Source organism: Camelus bactrianus, chromosome 1, assembly GCF_048773025.1.
Source record: "Camelus bactrianus isolate YW-2024 breed Bactrian camel chromosome 1, ASM4877302v1, whole genome shotgun sequence".
Taxonomy (NCBI): Eukaryota; Metazoa; Chordata; class Mammalia; order Artiodactyla; family Camelidae; genus Camelus; species Camelus bactrianus.
In genome coordinates this window covers 105277304-105294302 of record NC_133539.1, presented here as the reverse complement: position 1 = coordinate 105294302, position 16999 = coordinate 105277304, and the positions used below count along the sequence as shown (strand labels likewise).

General features: G+C 49.5%; 1 protein-coding gene across 3 annotated transcripts in view; it reads left to right on the top strand.

Moving 5' to 3' along the window:
* The first annotated feature begins 2326 nt into the window (after positions 1–2326).
* Positions 2327–16999, top strand: part of CLSTN2 (calsyntenin 2) — a 592872-nt gene continuing 578199 nt past the window's right edge. For 2 of the 3 annotated variants that reach the window (XM_074370548.1, XM_010952311.3), the window contains exon 1: positions 2328–2964. In XM_074370548.1, the coding sequence (XP_074226649.1) occupies positions 2853–2964 (112 nt within the window). In that variant the 5' untranslated portion in view covers positions 2328–2852. Of the gene's footprint in view, positions 2965–16999 lie in introns of all 3 variants that reach the window. The other variant, XM_074370543.1, reaches the window with a different exon arrangement.

Here is a 16999-nt window from a genome sequence, read left to right as displayed (position 1 = left end):
GACTGGCACTTCAGAGACTTGGGAAGTAGGGATGAAAGGGAGACGTTTTTATGTTTACTGAACAATGACTATGTGCCAGGCACCATGTTGAGTGTTTCCAATACATTTTCTCCTTTCCTTCTTGTAATGCCCGTATGAAGTAGGTGTAATGCTCCTTATTAACCACCCCAAAAGAAAGTGGCCTAATGCAACAACCATTTATTATTTCTCATGAGTCAGCTGGGCAGCTCTGATGTGGGTCAGGCTTGGCTGGTATGGGCTGGGTTTGTTCATGTGTCTATGTTCAGCTGAGGGAGGTGGTCATTGGGTGACCACCCGGGACGGCCTTGGCTGGCTGGACAGCTCAGCTCTACTCCACGTGGTCTCCTCTCACCTTCCTGCAGGTTTCCCAGGGTTTCTTCTCGCCGTGGTGGGAGGGGTCCAAGAGAGGAAGAGGAAACATGCATTTACTGTCTCACTGGCCAGAGCAAGGCACATGGTCAAGCTCTGAGCTGGGGGGCAGAGTACATCTAAAGGGGATGAATTCCGGGGGGACATGAACAAATAGGGGCCATTAGTGTGCTTTATCTTCCACGATAGGCACTGTTATTACCCCCATTGGTAGAGGAGGAGATGGAAGCTAGCAATGCTGTGCTTCTTGGTCACTGGCCTGCCCCCTGGTGTTTTTCTGTGCTGTGTTTTGTGTTGATCTACTTGGGGTGGGGATGCTTTCCAATCAGCTGTATTTCCTTCTTTCTCATTGTTTGGTCTGCATTTGAAATTTCACGTAAAATTCTTGGCACTAACCAGATGGTCTTAAAGGAACTCAGTAGAATGACCTCAAGGGACAGTGCAGCTAAGTTAGTAAGGTAAGTCTGCTTATTGGAAAATCAAGGGGAGGCAGATACGTAATTGGATGGAGCATAAATGGAAGAAAATGAGACAGATTTATATTTCTCCTCTATTTGCTGATGTCCGTGATCTTGCCTGTGTCAGCTTCCCCTTCTCCATGCCATCCTTTCCAGATCCTGACCTGAAGTCTGAAGAAGGCAAGAGCCTCTTGCTGGCCTGAGGCATTTATTAGTCCTTTGACCTTGGGCAAGGAAGTCACATAACTTCCGTGAGCCTCCCGGTCTGCTCCTGTGTGAAATGACAACAGCACAGATATTGGTTTTGTGCATTAAAGGAGATCTGCAGGTGAAGCACCCTGCCCAGGCTGAACCTCCCTGCAGCCACCAGGATTCATGGCTATACCCCAAGCACCTCTCGGTGCCTAGAAATGCAGAAAAGTCAGTCTGCACAACTGCAGCGGCTCCGGCTCTGGGTAAGCTGCCAGGGCAGTGCAGAGCTGCTGAGCAGCACGAGGGCTGTTAATGGATTTTATGGCTTTGTTGAGTACCCCAAACTACAGCTATTAATTATAGGATGCTGTTTAGACACCATTGCAACATATACATTTTGTTAATTGATTTGTATAGGCTCATATCTAGCAACATAAAGAATGTGCACGGCCATAACACTTACAAAGCATTGTAATTGCTTTTTACTGCCATCGCCGGCTTCTCAGGAACAAAGGCTTTGAGGAGAGGACAGAAAACTTTCCTTAGTCTTTTGGACCTCTAGTGTCTAATTTAGTGGCCCGTGGCAGGATGACACACTCTGTCTAGGTGCTCAATAAACGTATTGAATCAATGAATAAATAACTTTCGTTTGTTTCTATGTTTCTCTGTTTCCTTATCTATTCCTTGTGAACCCTGACCTGTGTGTGATATTGGCACTGCATGTAAATATATGCAAATATGGTCAAGGATTTATTAGTTAATGTTTATGGAGTAGCTCGATGAACCTTGTGTGGCCTGGGGGTGGTGAGGGGCCGTCAAGAGTTCACAGCCCTTGCACTCGGGAAACTGACAATTACTCAATGGCATGAGGTGTTACGAGGCATGACGTCAGGTGGCTTGGTCTTAAGATACGTGGAGTGAACAGAAAGATGGTAACTTCTTGCCTGGCACCACACTGCAGGGAAGTTTCTGTCCCACTGTAGCCTTGTCAGGCCCAGCACACCCAAGTCTGCCTTTTGTGATCTGGTCCACCAGCCTCCACGATGGTGCAGAGTCCCGCCATTGCCATTGCCCTCCGGGTCCTTGGTGATTTACCCGGCTCCGCAACTCAGAGCAGAACTCGCGCTTTCCAACTCGAGCGTGTGCATGGCGCCCTCCCCAGACCAGGCGGCATAGAATTTCCAGAGACCCGGCCAAGGGCAGGACCCGCAGCAACGCCCGCCCGCCCCTCCGCACCGCTGTCAGCTCCAAGGGCGTGGCGGGGCACGGTGTCCTGCGTCCCTGCAGACGACGCTCAGGCCCCAGGTGACTTCTGAGCGAGCCAGCCACCCACTGAGAGCCGGAGCGGGGCCGCAGGGCCGGAGGGCTCCCGGTAGCCGCTCCCCGGATCCTCTGGGAACGGAGTCCCGCCTGGAGTAGGAGGACTGGAGCAGAAGCGCCCAGGAGCTCGAGGACGGCGGAGGAAAGTTGGGGGTCGGGGCTGCGAAGCCGCGAGCGCAGAAGCCGCTGCCAGTGTCCGCGTCTCATTAATATGCAGGAGCCACCTCCCTCCTTCCGTGACGTCACGGGCCGTCCCGGGGTGAGCGCCGGAGCCGCTCGGGGTCCGCGCCAGTAAGCGCGGCTGCTGCCGGCGAGCGAGCGGCGCGGCGGCGGACACCGGAGGCCGAGCGCGGCGGCGCCCGAAACGCACCCAGCGGAAGGGCGAGGCTGCCCGCAGCCCGGCGGACAGCGGGAGGCGAGCCGACGCGGGGAGTAGGCGGCGGCGGCAGCTCGTTGGAAGTGGCGGTGGCGGCGGCGGCGGCGGTGTCGAGGATGCTGACTGGGAGGCTGTGCTGGGTGCCGCTCCTGCTGGCGCTGGGCGTGGGGAGCGGCAGCGGCGGCGGCGGCGGGGGCAGCCGGCAGCGCCGCCTCCTCGCGGCTAAAGGTGGGTGCTGGGGAAGTTTCCTCGTCTCCGAGGAGGGAGGCAGGGAGAGCTTAGGGTGCAAGCTGTGGGGACTCAGGCTGACTCTGGATTTGCACAACCTCCCTCGCCACAGCTTTCCCGACCTCAGTGCGCCCGGGATCCCCGAAGTGAGCGCCCTGGACCAGAGAGGTTCCACATGCGGACGCTGGTCCATCCCTTTGGAGGGTTCCAGGGACCGAGGAGAGGGCGAGGTCTGGGGAGTCCGGACAACTTTGGGGGCTGTCTGCGCCGGAGTGGGGGCATAGTGGCTTCCGCCGGGGAACGGCTGGAGCAGGGCGCTGGCGCGGCACGGAGAGGCAGTTGCCTGCTCTTGCTGGGAGGGAGGGATTAGCGGCAGCGCCTTCAAAGAGGGGAGCAGGCTCGTCTCCCAGATAGAGGATGGGGTGGAAACTTAGGGGCTCCAGGGGAGGCCTTCTTGGCTGACCTCAGGCTCCCCCAGGGCGGCTATGGCTCCCCTGGGAACGCACGCCCTCCACGGGTGGGCCATGGAGCCCGGAAGAAGTGCGGGATGTGACGCTCCGCACAGCCTCTCCGACTCTGCTTCAGTACCCGAGCGCAGAGACGCCGAATCTGGTGACCTCCGTCCCCTCAACCCTATTAGTCTGGAGTTCTTGACCTTCCCCACTCCTCCTGCGCGGGAGGAAGCAAGATCCTGGTGAACGCCTGGAGCTGTCGGGAGACTGTAGGCTGGCTAGGCGAGCCACGGAATTTGACTGCTGCCTAGGAGCGCGGGGAGGAGCGCTGGGGTCGGGACGCCAGGAGGGCGGATCTGAAACTGAGGGTCACGTGCTTGCTGGACCGTGAGAGGAGAGGCCAGGGTAGAGCAGAGACTATGGTGGGTGGCGGTGGGTGGCGGTCGACGCTGCGGAAGCAGTGGCTGTTCTGGGCTGGAGCTCCCAGCTCAGTGATAACTTGTTGATTCTCTGCGCAATTGACTAGGAGGGCGTGCGCTTGGTTTAAGCTCTGTGGTCAAATCTTCCCGGTAACCAGCTGGGGTAGGAACGTGGTCACTGGCATGTTGTCTGACCCTCATCAGAGGACGGAGGAGTTTGCGCTTGTAGATTAAGAGGCCCACTATTAAAGGCAACCTGATTTGCACGCTGCCTTTGAACTGTAACTTACCCGTGGCTCAGGAGGGAATGTATACTATGTTTAATTACTCTTGGTGGGTGGGGAGAGTGCGAGGCAGACAGTTGACCTTCTCTGGACCTCGGAAATTCCTCTCCCGCAACTTGAGAGTGATACAATTGAGAAGAATACGAGACATTAGTTTTTGGTGACATTATTTTATAAGCACATCTTATTTCTTTTCAGCAATTCACCACCCCTACCCCCGCCACCTCCCCCACCTCTGTATCCTTGAGAGGTAGTTTCTTTTTGGGGAAGACAAAGAAAAACTGATTATGAAAATGTCTCAAACATGTGGCAAAGGTAAACGAATGTGGAAAGGAGTCGCTGATTGGTCCGAGAGACTGTTGTTTTGGTGAAAATAAGAATAAAAAACAATGAACTTCCAAACCTTTTTCTTTCCTGCCCAATATATAGACACTTCGTTAGACAGGCAGATGACATGTTTTTGAAGATTTTTTCCGTCGTTTGGTAGCAGAGCAAATGGTGTATGTATGAGCAGATGTCTACAAACGGGGAGGGGGGTGTTGCTCACAGCAAATGAAGAAAGGGGAAAACTCGTTTAGGAAGAAGACCTGGTGTGCTTGTGTGCACCATTGAGTTCCTAGGAAGAAATTGAAAGCTTGGTAGAGATAAGAGAAAGATTGAGAAGAAAAAAAAAATCCAGGCTCTCAATGATTCACTTTTATATGAATAATTATGTGCATTTTAACCAACACTTTCATCTTCCCTACTCAGAACATATTCATTTCGTGGTGAAAACAACCCATTTGTCTTTCTAATGTAAAAAGTTGATTGGCTCTGAGGAATGTAAGTTGCTGTCTGAATCCACCGCATTCTTTTTTCCTTTCCCTTTCCACCCAGTAGGGGGCGGCAAAGGGCGCTGTCAGCTCCATTTTTTTTTTTTTTTAAAGACAAATGTGTAGTATTTGATCAAAACAGAGACATTTACTATGACACTTTAGTTGGTATTTACAGGACTTACTTTCCTTGTTACAATGCACATGCGTTTTATGTTTCCAAATTTCACATCATCTCTGAGGAGCACTGGAGATACTGAAGGGATGCTTCCTGGATGACACATCCTGCAACGACTTGGCCGTTTCTAAGGTTCGTGTGGTTATTATTCCCATCACTAAAAAGGAGAAAAGTCAGAACGGCATGCAAAGAAGATTGAACGAATTATAGCTTTCTTCTTCCATACAATTCTGTATTAATGTGTAGAGGAAAATTGGGAGTGTGGCGTCGAGCTGCCTGGCTGACTTCAATGCACCCTCCAGACAACTGTCTGGAAGCGCGTCCTCCCGGCTTGGGCTGGTGTATGATGTCGTGTTTGTGGCACACAGCTGGTTCTGCCTTTGTGTTTTTTACTTCTCAGCCAATCCCCAGGAACTGTTTGAGGTTTTCGCAGAATCACTGCACTTTTGGTGCAAACATAATCCCAACTTCAGAAATAATGTGGTGGCTAGGCAGTTATTATAACCTCTTACCTTTATTCTCCTGTATCTTGGCTATTCACAACAGACAAACAAAGCATCTCCTGAATGCCTTGAAAAGACCAGATTCTGTGCACATGTTTTATGAGCAAAGCTGGGAAGGTGTTGTGTGGACCCAAGGAGCCTCTGAAGCAGAGAATGATGTGTCACATCCAGAAGGAAAAAAGGCAATACAATGTAGACAAACATCTTAAGATTTGTGCTACATTTGGTGACATATCAGTGGTCTCAGGTCTTAAGGACCTGGTACACAAACCTTTTTCAGTTCTCAGCATCCAGGCACAGGGTGTTCAGGATGGTACCTGAGTATAGACTATCAGTAACAACTGAGGTGGTGCCCCCCTGTGTGCCCAGAGCCTGGCTCAGTGCCCTGGAGCATTCTTAGCAAATATAGGAAGACCGCCCCCTGTCCCATTCCCATTTCACTACTACCTTTCTTTGAGAGATTTGATTTAGCTGGACAAGATTTTTTGTCTTTAATGTGGACATTTTAAGAGAATGACAGCAGGCAGAGTTTGTGCCAAGCATAGTACTATGGTATGGGGGGTAGGAAGAGGGCTTGCGAGAGCAGCATTTGGTCATAGGGAGGTAAGAGAGCAGAATTGTAACAGTATATTTGTATAGCATGATATACTTGTAGTAATTGCAGATTGTGGAACCTCTCCTTAGTGTGTAACAGGCACTGCGCTAATAATTCCTTTACCTGATCTGTCTCTAAATTTTACAGCCTACGCAGGGCTGGTATTGGTTGCCTGCTTCACAGATGAAGAAACTAAGTCAGAGAGAGGGTAAATGACTTGCCAGGACCTCCAGTGGAGGATGTGACACTGGCGTGAGAATGAGAAGGGTCACCATGCCTAGTGCCCCCTGACAGTTCATCAGATAGTCTCCCCTTTGGTTTGAAGGGCAGATCTTCGACTACAGGGAAGACGACTGTATCTCTGACATCCCCAGGAGCCCCTGTGGTAGGGGGAGTCCAGGGCTGTTGTTTAAAGGGACCTGTTGGGAGGTGAGAGGAGTGGGCATTTCTCTCATCCATGGAAACCTGTGTTCTTGCTTCAAGCATCCTCCCTCTCACAGATTCACAAACCATCCTTACATATTCCAAAGTGCACACGCAGAACCTCCTGCAGGGCTGAAGGTGGTATGGAATTGTTATGATAACTGTCCCATTTCACCTCTGGGGAAATAGCATGTGTCTCCTAGGAGTGTGACAGTTACTTCCCCAACAACTAAAGTGCAAATGGCAAAAAGCTCTCAGCCCTGCGCCAGAGGGTGCACTCTGACCTACACTTACCCGGAAGCACCTGTGGTTCCTGGACCAGGATGTGCTTGCTCCTGCCCTGGGCCCTTTGGGCTATGTCTTCAGGCTAGAAGGCTGCCTTCCTCAGCCTAATTTCTTCTGTGACTCAAGACACCGCCAGGTGTGGACATGGTCTCACCTGGGAGCCTACCCCGACTGGTCCCCAGGCTGGTCCCTCAGGCTGTGGCTCTCACTCTGGGGCACCTGTGCTCCCTGTCTGGCTCCAGCATTGCCCTGTAAGCTCTGAGGGCTGGACTCTCATCCTGATTCTCCCTGCATCTCCAAGGCCACCCTGCTGCTTGGCCTCCGGATGTGAGCTGAGCAGTCAGTAATGACTGGCTTACTGAATCCACCTGTTTGCTGTTGTGATCCTATTGTTTCTTGGCATAGATAGTTTAAATGTTTTCTCTTGTCCTATAGGAAGTAAAATTTGGGCTTAGTAGCCAGACAAACCTGGGTTCCAATCCTGGCCCTGCTGATTCCTAGCTACATAATCTTGGGCCAATTAGTTAATCCCTTTGTGCCTCAGTTTCCTTATCTATAAAATGGGGATACAAAGATCTACCTTGCCAAGTGGTTGTCAGGAATAGTGTTTAGAAATCACTTAGCCTAGTTCATGGCTTGTAACAGCACTAAATACACAGTGACTAATTACTGATGGTTTAAACACTGGTTCTAGCATCTGAAATTTGGTGGCATTCTCCTTTTCTGACTGAGCTCTTGGCAGTTCAATAGCTTTGTTCATACCTTCCCTCTGTTCAAACTCTGTTCTCTCTGTATGTGCATATGTGTGGACGTAATCATATATAAAGACATACACGCACAGAGAGACATTTGGCTTGAATTGTGAAAACATCTGATTCTTTGAATGCCTTCGAGGCCAGGACCCCTGTCTCATTCATCTCCAAATCCCTGCCACTTAATGCAGGGCCAGTCCTGAGGAAGGACTCAGGATTGCGTGCTATCTATATAAATACATGTTCCTATGTGTCAGTGCTGAAGGTGTGCGGTACTGGTCTCTGGAAGAAGAGCTTTATTGCTGTGATCTGGGTTGTAAGGAGAACCCTGACCAGTGAGCTTTTCCTTCCAGCTCTGCTATCCCGGGAAGCAGAGAGGCTTTTTTTTTTTTTTTTTTTTGCTTAAGACACCGGCAACCTCTGTGGGGATGATGCGTGTTTCTGTGGAAAGGGGGTAACTGAAGCTGCGATAACCAAATGACAGCTTGAGACAGAAGGTTATTGTATTATTTGTTAGCTAGCCCACCACTGTTGGGACCCAGTGGAAATGGTTTCATTGGAATGGTGGGTTTGCGGATGGACCATGAGAGGACTGAGCTGGGGGAGGAGTGCTGAGCTGAAGACATTGGCCTGGAATAGAACAGAAGTTCACCATCTTCATCAGCTGGGGCTATGGTAACAAAAATGCTGTAGATTGGGTGGCTTATAAGCAACAGACATTGATTTCTACGGTTCTAAAGGATGAAGTCCAAGGTCAGGGTGCCAGCATGATTGGGTTTTGGTGAGAGCTCTCTTCTGGGTTGCCGACTTACTGTGCCCTTATGCGTGGCGTGCAGGGGGAGGAGGCAAGCTCTCTCTCGACTCTTATAAAGGCACTAATCCCATTCATGAGGGTTCCACCCTTATGACCTCTTCTAATCCTAATGTGCTGTGATTTGGGTTATAAGGAGAGGTTCTCCCAGAGGCCCTGCCTTCTAATACCATCACATTGGGAGTAGGGTTTCAATATATGAATTCTGGGGGAACACAAACATCCACAACAGTCAGGCTGTGAGCTTTGGGGGAGCAACAGGCAGAAGGCAGGAGAGGGCACTAGTCAGAGGAGGATGCCTGGGGTGAGAGGCCAAACCAAACGTGCTTCCTGCCTTATCAGCCAACAGCTAGCTATTTCTGAGTCTCCTGTTATTCTCTGTGAGAGGAACAAAAAGATAAAACAAATTTTAGATATCAAAGAGCTCACACTCTGTCTAGGGCAAGTGTCACACATGACACAAGCTATTGGAGAACTTGATAGCTTATGAGGAAAGGGTAGATTGCGCATTAAAGATCCCAAAGAAGTCTTGTAGGAAAGGCAAACATTGACAAGGATAGGAGAAGCCAGGAAAGATTTATGGGGAAAAGGAAAAGGGTCTTGATGGGTGAGTGGGCATTAGGTAAGCAGATGGTGGGGGCGGCAGGACAGGTAATGCAAGGTAAGAATGCCTATGGTTGGTACACAGGCTGGAGTGAGGAGGGAGCTCGGCCCTGGACAAATGTATTTGTGCATACAGATTACAGAGCTAATAAGAGTGGATGTTTACTGAATGCATACTGAGTGCCAGGCACTATTTTAAGCACTTTGCATGTGTCAGTTGGTTTGATCTAGCTCCAGTTGGTCTGATCTACCTATGATGCGGGTAGAATTACTATCCCATCCTTACAGAGGAGAAAACTGAGGCCCAGAGAAGGAAAGTAACTTGCCCGTGGTCTCATACCTTAGAGACAGTGAAACTGAGATTTGAACCCAGAACAGTGTGGGAGACGTGGATTTCCCACACCGCACGGGCTTTCCTGGCAGAGTGATGTGTTGTCTGCTCGAGGAAGGCTCTGAGTGGGGCCAGAGACACTCTTCTGCCCCGGGAGGCATCTCGTCACTTTCTGAGAACATTTGGATTTCACTCCAAAATTGCTGAAAGAACCAGCTTCTCGGGACACTTCACTGTCTGATTCACTTCTCCATCAGGAATGAGCATGACCTCTCTCTTCTTGTCTAGGCAGCTGGAAGCCTTCCTCACCTCCCATCTGCCTGGCCTCAAACAGAAAGGGCAGCTGTCTGCATTGCATGGTCCTAGACGTGCTTGGAGGGCTCTCCTGCTCCAGGAAGACCTCCCAGCCGTCATCATTTGGGTTAAACATAGCCCTTCTCTGACTCCTTTTTTTTAAGTAGCTACCACAAACACTCACAAGTGTATTAGATGTACTTGAAGCCCGGTCCCTGGGGAGAATGAGGAGGGGATGCTGAACGGTGAGCGTGGCAAGGGTGGAAGGAGATGGCATAGGTGGAGTAGCAGCGATCTGACTGCTTGTAAGGCCACCTTTTGCACTATTTTATATATGTCAATTGTCTTTTTCACAAACACCCATTTTATAGGTTGGTATATGAACACCGTAGGGCATGTAGCAGCAGAGCCGGGAATCAGACCAAGGGGTCAGGCTGCTTGCAGTTGGTTTTAATCCTGCACCAGGGAGATATCTTGGGTCATGTCACCTGAAGCCACTCCTTGGTGGTTTTTCTAATCTTCAGAACAGGCACTTGTCTCCAGTACTTTCTCAAGACCTTGCTTGTCCCTAGCTCACATGAGTCCTCACCAGGGCCATCTCTTTTCTCCTAGCTCATCTTGAGCCCCGCTCAGAGGTCCACTCAATGTCTGTCCCTCTAGGATGCCCTGGGGCACCACCAGCCCCACTAGCACCAACCCAGCCTCTCATCTTCCCTCCAGGAGTCTGCTGCTGGCTCTGTGGCCTCTATTTGGGTGAAAGGTAAAGACCCACACACTCACCAAAGCCAGAGCCCGGAGTCCTCCAGCACTCCTAGCTCTCCTCTTCCGTCATTCCCCACCCCTCGTCGTGTCCAGTTTGCCCTGCCCATAAAGACCTAGAGCCTTCCCACTGCCCTCCATGCCCATTGCTACTGCCTTATTCAAAATCTCTTCCTCATCCCATCCCTCACACTGCAGCCAGGATGGATGGCATGAGCCCCAGTCCCACCAGGCCCATGAGAAATTCCATCCCAGTCATCATGAATTCCAAACTTCACCATCCATGCTAGGGTCTGATAGGGTCCCAGGATTTTGAGAATAGCGTAACACTCTTGAAATTGCCTCCAGTTTCCACCCCTCACAGGTTCGCCTTGTGATGCTCTTTGTCTGAAAAGCATGGCCTCGTGATGTCCCAGGCTGACTACTTCCACGGGCAGCAGAATCTTTGCTGCCACTGGGGCTTCAGCGCCTGAAGTCCAATCCTCACATGACAGTTCGGAGCCACTGCCCCGGGGGTGCTGTGGGGATCAGAGCTGGAACAGGCCACCTGGATGAAACCAGTCCTCCTCCCACCTTCCCCCTCTCCCATCCCTACCCTAACCCCTTCACGGGGCTCAGGCATTCATAGAGCAAAGGCCTGGGCACCAAGTACTGCGGAGAACTTCTGCCTTCGCCCTTGCAACCCAAGCCTGCTCTGAAGCCAGGATGCTCAGGGGCTTAGTTACCTTCTTAGAACAGAGAGCCTCATCCCTGATGACAAATCCCAGCCATCTCAAGACAGATCCAAACTCTCCAACCTCACATAAAAGTCTGTTGATGATTTTTTCCCCTCACTTCTCATCTGGCCTCCTCTTCCCTTGGTGAACTTTCCAGTAGATTCCAGGTAGTAAGTACTGTCATCTATCAAGACCTTACTGTGTGCCAGGTGCTGTTCTGAGTGCTTTATAGATATTAATACTCATTTGGGGGGCAGAAGAAGGAAGGATAAATTAGGAGCCTGGGATTAACAGGTATACACTACTGCATAGGAAATAGATAAACAACAAGGACCTACTGTATAGTGCAGGGAACTATATGCAATATCTTGTAATAACCTATGATGGAAAAGAATCTGAAAAAGTACGTATATATGTATATAAGTAACTGAATCACCATGCTGCACACCTGAAACTAACACAACATTGTAAATCAAGTATACTTAAAAAAATCTTCATTCAACCCTTCAGCTGCTCAGTCTGGTGTGTGCTTTTACTATCCCCGTTGTACAGGTGAGGAAACTGAGGCCAGGCAGGTTAAGCTATTTACCCAGTTCACTCACCTAGCAAAACAGTAGAGCTGGGATTAGAACGGACAAGGTCCAGTTTTGGAGACTACTCTCTTATCCACTGTGTCAGTGATTCAACTCTGGATGCACAGTCAATCCACTTGAGAAACTTAAAATAACATGGATGTCTAGACCCCACCTGCAGAGATGCTGATGTCATCACTCTAGGCTAGGACCTGGGATTTTGTCTAAAGCTCTCAGGTGTTTCTGATGCCCAGCCAAGGTTGAGAAGGGCACCCCAACCCCATCCCGATGGCTGACAGTTCCCTAGGGAATGCTTCATTTCTTTGCACGGGTTGCTCCTGGGGTGGGGGCCTTGTCCCTTTTTATTTCGCCACCTCTAGTTGCCCCCATCAAAGTGCCTGTTGTCTCTCTGTCTCCCCAGGCAGACTGTGAGCCCCTTAAGGGGGAAGCATCCTGCTTACCTCTGTGGGACCAGTGCCCAGCACTATCCAAGGTCCAGAGTGAAGGCTGGGTGTTGAGGGAGTGGCTGTATGCCAGGACGATGCCACCCACGCTGCTGCCCTTGCACACTTCTCCCAGTCAGGGCCACTCCCTGTCTTTGGTCACTGGTAAGAACTACACATTGGACCTCTCCCCTTTAGGTAGCTGACTGTCCTTCCAAACCAATTACAGCATTCATTTTGTAAAGGTTGGAAACACTCAGTTCTGCAGATGAGCTGGGAGAACAAAATGTGGGAAGGAGTCAGGTCCAGCAGAGGCCACAGGAACTGTCACTGAGAAAAGCCACAGATGCCACTGTCATTGCTTCTAAAAATGCTTAATTAGCTGAAATTTAACTTAAATTTTGCTGATTTAAAAAAAAATACCACACATCATTTTTGTGACTTTCTGTCGCTGCATTTCTGTGATGTCTGTTGTATTATATAGTTAAACAAATCTGCAGTTTTCAAAGAAATCTGACAAGGAAATTGCGGTGGAGAAGGAAGAAAAGGCATGGTCTCCAGGTCATGTGACTTGGATCCACTGATGAGTGTGAGTCTCGGGGCAAATCACTCTGCCCTCTGGGATCTGCTTTTCCCCAAGCAGAAAGGACACGGGGGCACCTCCCTCCTCTGCTCAAGAAAGTTCTGAGTATTCATGTGCAAGCGGCTCTGAACGCCTTTGGAAGGATAAAGTCCCTAAGAAAATAAGGCAATCAGATGTAAGAAATTTGTTTGGAGAATTCAGGACTCAAACCCCCCAAACAAAACACTACATCCTTCTGGGTTTATACTGTCTTACCAATTTAATTAATGATATTTTCAGGAGAAGCCTGAATTTAGCATTAAGGCCCTTCCCAGTCCTTTGATATAAGGCCTGTGTGTGTCACACGGGGGGGTGGTCACCGTGGTTACACCAGGGAGGCAGCAGCTGCAGGGACATAAATTTTCAGGGAAGAACCAGTCAAAACTGTTAATATTATGTCAAGTTGATGTGTCGTTTTCCAGTTTGCATGGATAACTGCATTGCAGCAAATTAATTAAAACAGATAAATGTTAATCTAATTCATGTCTCCTTATAATTAATGAAATATAACCATTATGGGGGTATTTGATTTATTATTTTAATTTATAAAATGCTGAATTCTCCTATAAAGTTAGCTACAGAAATAGGAGAAGCCAACCCATATATAGCATTAGGACAAATAATCACATTTCTATAAATTAATCACTCTCTAAAAGGATATAGTTCATTAACACCATGAACTGAAAGTGTTAGATGTAAATTCGATTAACCTTTTTAGTGACACTTCCATTTATATTGCGTATTCTCTTCAAACTCTAAGCACTTTACATATATTAATTCAATTAACCCTCCCCAGACCCTTATTAAGTAAGTACATATATCAAAGTTGGAAGGGAGGAGAAATGAAACCCTTCAAAAATATTGAAGTCTGGGTCTTAAGATGCATTATTTACGACTTTCTCTGCAGCAGGACGGTTTACCCTGGACTTCTGTAGCTGGAGAACACAGGTGGGGAGACAGGCTCCCTCGTGCTGTCAGGAAACACTACCCGATGCTCAGGCCCAGTGCTTTAAGGAAACGTCTGCTTCATTTCACAGAATGTACCCCGGCAGCCCTGGGTCTGGCTGTGGGCAGGGCATCCCCAAGTGAGTGTGGGTGATGGGTGCTCAGTGCTCCACTGGCGTTTCCAGAGGGTCCTCTTCCTCTGGGCCGGCTGCTCCTCCTTTCCCTCCCTGCACTTGACCGTCTGGACACTGAGAACAAGCCGGTGAACAAGCCCTTTGGAGGCTGACCGGAGAAAAAACACGGAGGGCCAGGGAGATGGGGATGGGGCCTTACGTCTTCATCTGGGGTCTCTGTTGGGGCCTGCCTGAAATGGGGGCCGAGACCGCTGTCCCTTTACCTGCTGGGATGGAGAGTGAAGCCCTGAGAGAGGAAGGAGTTGCTCCCCATCTAGCCGGAAGCCTGCTTCTCAAGGAGTTTCCTGAGTGAGGGACGGGGCTTCTCCAGCAGCTTGTCCCCAGGAACGCCTGGTTGGTCTCCTTTGGGAGCCATGCCTGTTTGCAAGACTTACTGTCATTGCCCCCTGGCACGTGCGCCCAGGGGACAGGAAGGCAGGCTTTTCATTACAGAAGCTTATGAAGAATCAGGGGAGGAGACCCCGTAAGAATTTCTCTAGCTTGATTGGATGTGTGTTTAGTGGTTTGAGTTTCTGAATGTTTATTTTTGCAACTCTTTCTGCTCCTTCAAGTTCTCCAACCCACAGGTGCTCTCCTAGGGACAGATGTTCAGTATATTCCACAAACCCTTTGAAATGCAGTGTGTTTCAGATAATAGTCTGCCCTGTAGGTGATGGTTCCAAACCTACCAAGGGTAATGTTAACCCAAAGGAGCACATCCCTAGTATTTAGACGTGAACTAGGATGTAGGAGAACAGTTTGGGAAGGTGGGGAGTCTTCTCTCTGCTTCTGGAGTTAGAAGACCACTTACTCTGATGTTCCAAGTCGTCAGGTAAGGACAGTTTAAGCCCACACAGTCCTGGAATCTCAGTTCGGTGTGCTCTGCCAGCACTTCTGGCACCCTTGTCTGCTGCAGAATGCTCCAAATTCTTTCTTCCAGACCCTGTATGGGAGGGCTTAAGAATCAGGGCTTAGAGCCAAGAACTAAAAGACAAGCCATCACACTCAGGAGACTCACAGAAATGCTGGGGAATGAGAGAAAATACTGAGTTTGCAGTTCATGGTATTTTAAGAGTTTCCTTCCTTCCTTCCTTCCTCCCTCCCTTCCTTCCTTCCTTCCTTCCTTCCTTCCTTCCTTCCTTCCTTCTTTCCTTCCTTCCTTCCTCCCTCCCTCCCTCCCTCCCTCCCTCCCTCCCTTCCTTCCTCTCCCTTTCTTGTGTGTTTTTGTTTGTTTGTAGGAAGGTGTGCGGTCCTCTGGAGCAGGAGAAAAGCCTAAAAGCATTTATAATCAGAGTAAAAAGAATTCCACATTCAAGACCTAGATTTCACTTTCTTTTTGTTGGTTATTTTTTTCTCCAAAAGAAAACCAATTCTTTTGACTTTATTGCATCATCGTCAGAAATATCAAGATGCTTGTATCTTGTTTATTAATTTTAAAATGATGTTTAAGATGTTTTGGTGATTTACTCTTCTTTTCATTAGCGGTCATGAGGAAGGCATTTTTTTTAAAACTGGAACTTGCATCTTTTTCCTCTTGAGCAACCCCCTGCCTCCTATTTACCCTAGTCTCCCAGTAGTTACATTCCAGTCCTCTTATGTGAAGGAACTCAGGTCAGACCAGCCAAGAATCTTGGCTTGAAGGTGCAGTTTTCCTTTTAGATGTGTCCCATCTCTTGTCCCGGAGCTCACGAGGGAGAAGGGAAGGGCTGACTGAACTGCTGGGCCACCTTCAGCTTCCTTCTCATCCACTGTCTCCCCTCATGCAGTGTCTCTTCCTGCTCCCCTGTTTCCTCCAGGATCTCTCTCAAGACCTTTGGGAGGTGGGGTGTGGCTGCTCCCTGGAAGTCACTCCTTAAAATGCTACTAATAATGGTGAGAATCGTCATCATCCTGCTCTCACAATTTGTTTTCTCTGTCCAATGGGAAATGTGATTAGAAGCTTCTTGAGAAAACTTTGCTACTTCTATTGATCAGAGTCACCTAATCTTACGGAAGATGGAGGGCTCTCTAGGCAGCCACAGCTTTGAAACAAGTCACCTCATTCGCACTTACAACCAAATGGGCTCCATTTGAGGAAATCTGGAGCTGCCCCTGCCTCAAGTCTACAGGACACGGTGCCCTAGTCCTCTACTTCTGTCTTCTTATCAGAGAGGAAACACTCTGACTTCTCTGTAAACTAAGGTAAAGGGACACGATGCATGATCTCATTTGGCCATGTTTGCATTTAGAAAGAGAGGGCACTGCTCAACCCATAGGGTTAAGCCTTTGCACACTGGTGGCATTTTGGGCAACGTGACAAGCTGTCTGGAAGGCATTGGGGGGGGGCGTATGAGACAGATGGGTCTCTGTCATGACATTCAACCCATATTAGAATGGTATTAGCTCCTGTGCCCAAATTGTGGAGGTCCTCCAGGGTTGAGTCTATGTGAGGCACCTACTGTCATCTAAAAGCTGGCAGTGGCTGACTATAGATCCTTAGGAAGCTGGGCTTCTGCTCCTGCTGACTGCTGGCTCTGGTGGGTCCTGAGTGTCTTTTCACTCTTGGGTCCTGACATTGAGACAACCTAGTTATTGGTGTGGATGTCTTCTGTGGCTGTGGGTGCAGATGTGCACTTGGACAACCTCTGTCCCCAGAACCAAAGCAGCCTTGATTTCTGGGGACCTTGAGCCCTGTAATCCTCAGCCAAGCCACCTGAGCATCTAAGGAGGCATCCCAAGAGGCAAGGGGGAGGGGATCGCCGTCCACTGTAGTGCAAGAGCCTTGGGTGTGCAGACTGGCGGTGCTCAGACCCAGCCACAGAAGCACTGCCTGGATACGGACACCCAGCTCAGCATGTCTCCTCCGTTAACCACAAGGACGCACGTGGTTCTCCAGCTTGATGGCATCTGCTTAAAGGCAGGGCAGGGCTTCTCCGGAGCGGCGCCCAGCACGCCTGACTCAGCAGTCTGTAGGACACTGGTCCTGCTCTGTCTCTTGTTCTGAGTGTGTTCTTCAGCGTCCTGGGATATTCTTGTTTCTGGTCCTTGCTTCTTGTGGCAGGCTCTATACCCCTGACTCTTGTC